The sequence below is a fragment of the Oryctolagus cuniculus genome, chromosome 5, assembly GCF_051225735.1.
Source record: "Oryctolagus cuniculus isolate XC-2025 breed Fujian yellow rabbit chromosome 5, ASM5122573v1, whole genome shotgun sequence".
Classification (NCBI taxonomy): domain Eukaryota; kingdom Metazoa; phylum Chordata; class Mammalia; order Lagomorpha; family Leporidae; genus Oryctolagus; species Oryctolagus cuniculus.
In genome coordinates this window covers 147685606-147693332 of record NC_142871.1, presented here as the reverse complement: position 1 = coordinate 147693332, position 7727 = coordinate 147685606, and the positions used below count along the sequence as shown (strand labels likewise).

Genomic DNA, 7727 nt, shown 5'->3' with positions numbered 1-7727 from the left:
TTTTCTCTCTTAGCACCTGGGCTATATCTCGCCATTCCCTCCTAGCTTGTAGGGTTTCTGATGAGAAGTCAGCTGTGAGTCTGAATGGAGATCCTCTGAGAGTAATCTGACATTTCTCTCTTGCACATTTTAGGATCTTTTCTTTATGTTTCACTGTGGTGAGTTTAATTACAACGTGTCGTGGTGAGGATCTCTTTTGGTCGTGTTTATTAGGGGTTCTATGAGCTTCCTGTACTAGAATGTCTCTGTCCTTCTCCAAACCTGGGAAATTTTCTGCTAATATCTCACTAAAAAGGCCTTCTAATCATTTCTCCCTCTCCATGCCTTCAGGAACTCCTAGAACCCGAATGTTGGGTTTTTTAATAGTATGCTGAATATTCCCAACAGTATTTTTTAGATTTCTAATTTCCTCTTCTTTTCTTTGGTTTGATTGTATATTTTCCTGTGCTCTGTCTTCTAAGTCTGATATTCTCTCTTCTGCTTCACCCATTCTGTTTTTAAGGCTCTCTAATGTGTTTGTCATTTGATCTATTGAATTCTTCACTTCATTATGATTTCTCGTCACTATCACAGTTTCATTTTCTACTAGTTGTTTCATTTCATTTTGATTCCTCCTTAATATTTCATTTTCATGAGAGAGATTTTCTATCTTGTCCATTAAGGATTTCTGTAGTTTGAGAATTTGTTTTTGAGTACTTCTTAATGTTCTTATCAATTTTTTGAGATCTGCTTCTTGCGTTTCTTCTATCTCATCATCTTCATAATCTTGAATTGGGGTGTCTATTTCATTTGGGGGCATCATAGTGTCTTCCTTGTTCTTGTTACCTCAGTTTTTGCGTTTGTTTGTTATATTGGAGATATTCTTTTTTTTTTTCTCTCATTATACTGTGACTCTAGATTGAGAGGACTGTCTGCTTTTGATGGATCCTTAGAGGCTGTGATGGGTGTGGCCAGAGAGCTCTGGTTCTACAGGGTTAAAGGTGTGCCAAAGGTGATTCACCCTGATTGTTCTCTTGCTCGCTCTCACTCTCTCTCTCTCTCTCTCTCTTTTTTTTTTTTTTTTGACTCAGTTGGGAAGTAATTCCACACAGCTGAGTGGAATTGAGAGTAGTTGATGTATGAAATCTGGCCCCTGTGGGTATTCGTTTGCTTACCAGAGTCAGGTTTTCCTGCTTGGCTAATGAGAGACACCTGCTTTACATATGCAAAATGGCGCGCACCGCTTTACTTATGTAAAATGGTGCCTGCCCTTTGTCTTGCTCGGCTTTGTAAGGTTAGTAGAGAGAGAGGCTAAATGTCCGTGCAGGTTCCCCTTATTTATTTGATTTTTTCTCTCCTCCAGCTAGCCTGGTGAACTTTCCCCAATGGGGTTTCAGGCCTCGTTCTCTGCAGGCTTTTTCTGTCCTTCCCCGCCAATGTCTCGGGTTACCCAGAGGTTTTTAGCTCACCTCCCCTTCCAGCACTGGCGCGCAGACTCTGCAGCTCCAGCGGGTCCAGCGGGTCCAGCGCCCTGGCAGCTCCTGCGGCTCAGCTTCCACCAGGTATGTGTATTCTTAAAATATTCTGTGTAATTTAAATTTCTTGAGTGATTTAGAGGGGTCCCTAGTTGAAAGTTTGCTCTTCATCAGTTTTAGATGTTTAGAGCACATACTCCTTTTATCATCTCCTTAAATAATATACTTTAGGAAAACCGTGCTTTGCAAGAGGGCAGTTCAACCCTGGGTGCACATTAGCATCCCTTGGGGAGGGTATAAAAACATTGACACCTTGGTCTCCCTCCAGGAAATTTTTTTTTGACAGGCAGAGAGGACAGTGAGAGAGAGAGAGAGAGAGAAAGGTCTTCCTTTTTCCGTTGGTTCACCCTCCAAGTGGCTGCTACCGCCAGCGCATTGCACCTGGCCCACTGCACCCATCCAAAGCCAGGAGCCAGGTGCTTCCTCCTGGTCTGCCATGCGGGTGCAGGGCCCAAGGACTTGGGCGATCCTACACTGCACTCCCGGGCTACAGCAGAGAGCTGGACTGGAAAAGGAGCAACCAGGACAGAATCCAGCACCCCAACTGGGACTAGAACCGTGGGTGCCTGTGCCGCAGGTGGAGGATTAGCCTAGTGAGCCGTGGCGCCAGCCCCCTCCAGGAAATTTTAATATAATTATTCTGCAGTAGGGTTCAGGCATTAGTGTTTTTCTTGTATTTTTTTTTGCCTACAATTTTTATTTCAAAATAATTATAAATTCACAGAAATTGCAAGAAAAAAAAAAAGAAAAACCTGTACAAGGAGGCCCTATGTACCCTCCCCTCAGTTTTCCCCAATGATAATCTTGCATTAGTACAGTATCAATTCCAGGAAAATAATACTGGTACAGTCCAGAGAGCTTATTTGGATTTTGCCGGTTTTACATACACGTGTATGTGTGTGTGTGTGTGTGTGTGTACGTACACTTTTCTATGCAATTTTCCCACACATCTAGATTCATGAATCATCATACCCAACTGTGACATCACCACAAGACTCCCTCATGCTACCTTGTCATCTCTAAGCTCCAGAAATCACTAATCTGTTCTCTATCCCGATGGCTTTGTTATTTCAAGACTGTGGTGAAAATCACACAGTATATGATGTTTTGAAATCTATTCTTTTTTACTCAGCAACATTGCCTTGAAATCCTTCCAGGTTGGTGCCTGCATACCAATAATTCATCCCTTTTTACAGTTGCATAGTGTCCCATGGTATGGATGTACCACAGTGTAACCCTGCATTCTTCTCTCTCAAAATTGTCTTGGCTGTCCTTGGGGCATTGGCTTTCCACATACATTTTAGCATAAACTTGTCTTTGTCTTGCTGGGGATCACCTCCAGAGATTTTATTTAACTGGTTAAGAATATAGCCCTGGCATTAGTATATTTTAAAGGTTCCCCAGGTGATTCTGATGTCAAGGTTGTGAACTTGGTACACAAAAATTGCTCTTGGAGAATAAATGATTCAAGATTGAATGTTTAAATAAGTGGGATGTTCTAACAAAATAGATCATGGAATGAAATTTAAAGGAGTGACAAAGGGCCTGTGTTGTGGCACAGTGGGTTAGCTGCTGCTTGTGACCCCAGCATTCCTTATCAGAGTGCCAGTTTGGGTCCCAGCTGCTCTTTTCTGATCCAACTCCTGCTGTATCCTGCGAATGTGCATGTGCAGGCAGCAGATGATGGCCCAAGTGCTTATGCCCTTGCCATCCATGTGGGAGATCTGGATGGAGTTCCTGGTTCCTGGCCTCATCCTGGCCTAGCCCCAGCTAAAGAGGCCATTTGAGAAGTGAACCAGCAAATGAAAGACCTCTCTTTCAGTCTCTCCCCTTCTGTGTCACTCTGTCTTTCAAATAAATAAGTAAATCGTAAGAAGAAAAAAAAAAGAAGTGACAGGAAGGAGCAATATTTCATAGAAGTAGGAGGAGCCTACCTGGGTTTAAAAAAGTTGCTTAATGGAAAATGGGAAGAATTGGTCTCCAGACACATAATTCTCACTTGGTTTGAGCAAACAAAAGGCTTAAGTACAGCCTTGGCCACACTTATTAGAGGCAAAATGCTCTAGATAGGTGTGGTGCAATTTAGTAATGTAAAAGCATTTCTTCCTCTATGTAGAGGGGAATGAAAAGTGGTGTTGGGTGTTTACTTGCTTTTGAAAGGTTTTAGCAAGAGGTTTTGAATCCTGAACCTCATTCAAAAGTCCATCTGGAGTAAAACCAGTAATGGCAGATACAGTAAGGTATTTACTATTAGTTTTCCTGAAAGCTTTTTCAGCTGTAGCCAGTGTGCATTGATGTGATTAGTTTTCTTCGAGTGTGCTTAGAAGTGAGAGCTGCCTTCACTGAATATATGTACTAGAATATATGCTTGAGGGGCTCCCTGTTCCTTCCACATGCTGTTGATCATTTTTTTCCCCACTGCAAGTAACACATATTCTCATTATAGCTACAGAAGACACAGTGATGAACACCATTTAATTGAGTAAAATCCAGTCCAGTCCCTAACTTCAATAGCTTACCAAAGTAGGCAGTGGAGCAGAAGTTTGGGTCTCCTTTGTTGCTATGAGGTCAGAGACCATTCGCAGCATAGACTGTGGGCATTCCAGTAAATGTCACCATCAACCTGAAGGGACATAGTTGAAGGGTCCCAGAAGAACCATGCAAAGGTATTTCACTCACATCCATGTAGAACTCAGCCTTGTTGGAAAGAAGGAGGATCCAGACTGACAAATGTTGGGGAACTATAGAGGATCTGGCAACCATTCATGCTATCTGTAGTCATGTGCAGAATATGGTCAAGGGGCTTACCCAGGACTCCGTTACAAGATGAGGTCTGTGCGTGCTCACCTCACCATTAATGTGGTTGTTCAGGAGGAGAACAGGTCTCTTGTTGAAATCCAAAACTCCTTGGGTGAAAAAGTGTATCTGTAGGGTCCAGATGAGGCCAGGTGTTGCTTGTTCAGTATCTCAAGCCCAGGAAGATGAAGGAAATGATACTTGGAGAAAACGATACTGAACTTCTTTCAGATTCAGCTGCTTGAATTCAGCAGACAATAACAGTTAAAAACGAGAGCATCAGAGAAGTTTGGAGAAAGTACGGATGTCTCTGGGAAAGGAAGAGTTCAGCAGGCTGAGCAATGAGATCTCAAAGTTGTCTGGATTATAAATTCTAGTCTGTGGTATTTTACTTGTGCAATAAAAGCTGCCATGATTGCAGACATTCAGAAAAAAAGTTTGGGTCTGGAAGCAGACGGTTGAGAGAGGCTGGGATGACTGTGGGCAGCCCTGTAATATGGTTTTCAAAGCTGCTGCTGGCATGGGCCGAAGGTCAAGATACAGAAAAACATTTTTTTTTTCTTGCATTTTCTGCCTCTTCCCAGTGTACTTGTCAGAGAATTAGACAGAGTGACTGGGGAGGGGCCGTGAGACCCAGGAGTGAAATCCCTGCTCTCTGCAAGGACCCACTCCCCACCTCCCCCAAGACAGCCTACCGTGCAGTTTACCTTGTGGCTAAAGTATCCTCATAAAATGGGAGCTCAGCCAAACCAGAAAAGTCTGGTGGATAGCCACATGATGGAGAGCCCAGAGGGATGCAACTCCCAGATGTCAATCACAGATGCCAGTCTTAAGTGTCCGGGCCACATCTTCAGTCAATGCCCCTCATTCTTTAGAGATTGAAGTCCCAAACCAAGAAGAAAGAATGCCATGTGCTCTCTCTCTCTTGCCCCTTTCTCCCCTTGAACGTACTTTAATAAACTTTTGCTTTACTATCCCTACTTTGTCTTTGAGAACTATAATTCATTACTTGTCAGTGGAAAAAAAAAATCAAGGCAAGCTAGCCACACTGGTCTCTGCCTGGTGGTGAAGTGGTGATTTGATTTCAACGATCTCTTGCTGTGAAGGGAACATGGCTCTCACGTTCATTCCCTGGAGATTCTTGTTTAAGATGAAGCTTCTCGGACCACAACACCAGCCATTTTTATTTGGGACACCTGGCAGGAAACCTCCCTCATGCCCACATTTGCAAGGAGGACAAATGCTTATGTATCAGACAAAAGTACCACCCCCTACCTCATAAAAGAGGCAGAGAGCAAGGGATTGATCTCTCTCCTTGCCACGGACAGTGCTTAGAGGTACTACTCTCCTTTTCTCTCTCTCTGTAGGGCAACCCTCTGGCCCACTCACAATGGTATTTCTCTGTGTGAGGTGGCACACACTTGTGTGTGAATGTATGTTTATTTCCTCACTGTTAAATAAATCCTGTCCCTGTTTGCACATCTTTCCAGTCTGCACTTAGAATTCTTACCTCCCTGTGAGACCAGAACCAGAGTAAAAAAAAATGAAAATGAGCCGGCGCCGCGGCTCACTAGGCTAATCCTCCACCTAGCGGCGCCGGCACACCGGGTTCTAGTCCCGGCTGGGGCGCCGGATTCTGTCCCGGTTGCCCCTCTTCCAGGCCAGCTCTCTGCTGTGGCCAGGGAGTGCAGTGGAGGATGGCCCAGGTGCTTGGGCCCTGCACCCCATGGGAGACCAGGAAAAGCACCTGGCTCCTGGCTCCTGCCATCGGATCAGCGTGGTGCGCCGGCTGCAGCGCGCCGGCCACGGCGGCCATTGGAGGGTGAACCAACGGCAAAGGAAGACCTTTCTCTCTGTCTCTCTCTCTCCCTGTCCACTCTGCCTGTCAAAAAAAAAAAAAATTAAAAAAAAATGAAAATGCTTGGGACAGGCACTGTGATGTAGTGAGTCTTGGCTGTTCCACTTCCAATCCAGCTCCCTGCTAATGCTCTTGGGAGAGCAGCAGAAGATGGCCCAAGCGCCCCCTGTCTTACCTGTGGGAGACTTGGGGTGGAGCTCCTGGCTCCTGGCTTTGTCCTGGCCCAACTCTGGCTGTTGCTGCCATTTGGGGAGTGAGCCAGCAGATGAAAGATCTCCCTCACTCCTTCTCTCAGTAACTCTGCCTTTCAAATAAAATAATTTTTAAATGCTCATGCCCACATCATCAATGCAGTGGTTTTCAACACACAATTTGACCTTTCAGAGAGAGGCTCTCCTCATTGTTCCCTTTCTGCCCTTTCTCTCCAAGGGCCTTCTCCCTGGAATTCTCCTTTCTCCTCTCATCATCACCATCAGTAATATTTTCCCCTATAGTTCTCATGACTGCACTGAGAAGCTGGCCGCTTCAGCTTGCATGGAGTGTCCCCTTTTCCAAACTCGCTGCCACTACAAGGACAAAGCAGAAGCACCCCGAGGCAGGCTTCTTGTCAGCAGCTTCCTGAGGAAGGTTCCAGGCTCGGGCCTGCCCAGGAGGCCTCTGTACTGAGAAATGGCCCTCTTGACCTCTCTGGGGCAGCCTCTGCTGCTCTGTCTGCAGCCCCTCTCCCTCATTTTCCCTCCCTGGATCTTCCTCTCATGGCGACTTCTCTCTGCCTCTTCCTCCTCAGCTGTCCCTTCTGTTGCTGGGACCTCATCTCTCTCTGCTGCCTCACTCCCTAATTGGTTCTATACCCTCACCATTTGTGTTCATGAAATTAGGAAGTTGCTATCTCTTTTCTTAGAAAAGATTTTTAGAAACAATTACAGAGAGAAAACACACACACACACACACACACACACACACACACCTTCCATCTGCTGATTCACTCCCCAAATGGCCACAATGGCTAGAGCTGGGCCAGGCCAAAGTCAGGAATCAGGAACTTCCTCCACATGGGCTGTAGGGGCCCAAGCACTTGGGCCATCTTCTGCTACTTTCCCAGGGATATTAGTACTGAACTGTATCTGAAGTGAAGCAGCCATGATTCGAACCAGTGCCTGAATGGAGTGTTGGTAGTGCAGGCAATGAGTTTACCCACTGCAGTCAGTCCCAGGAAGTTGCTGTCTTTATGATTATAGCAGTGATAGGATTAAAAGTTCATATTAGATTTCCATGGCCAGAAAAATATTTTAAATATGAATTTTAATTGATATAATAACTGTATATGCTTATGGAGTACTGAGTGATATTTTAATGCCTACATATAAATCCATAATGATCAGATCAGGGTAATTGGCATATCCATCATGGCATGTAGCTTAGCAGTTAAGACACACACATCCCACATCTCCTCCAGCTCTTGACTCCAACTCTTTGCTAATGCAGACCTCAGGAGGCAGCAATGATAACCGAAGTACTTGAGTTTCTGCCACTCACGTGGGAGAACTGGGTTGTATTCC

General features: G+C 45.0%; 1 protein-coding gene across 3 annotated transcripts in view; it reads left to right on the top strand.

Annotated features, from left to right (window-relative positions):
- Positions 1–1158: 1158 nt before the first annotated feature.
- Positions 1159–7727, top strand: part of MBOAT1 (membrane bound glycerophospholipid O-acyltransferase 1) — a 336357-nt gene continuing 329788 nt past the window's right edge. For 2 of the 3 annotated variants that reach the window (XM_089333320.1, XM_089333318.1), the window contains exon 1: positions 1159–1541. In XM_089333320.1, coding sequence (XP_089189446.1) covers positions 1365–1541 — 177 coding nt within the window. In that variant the 5' untranslated portion in view covers positions 1159–1364. The remainder of the gene's footprint in view (positions 1542–7727) is intronic. The other variant, XM_089333317.1, reaches the window with a different exon arrangement.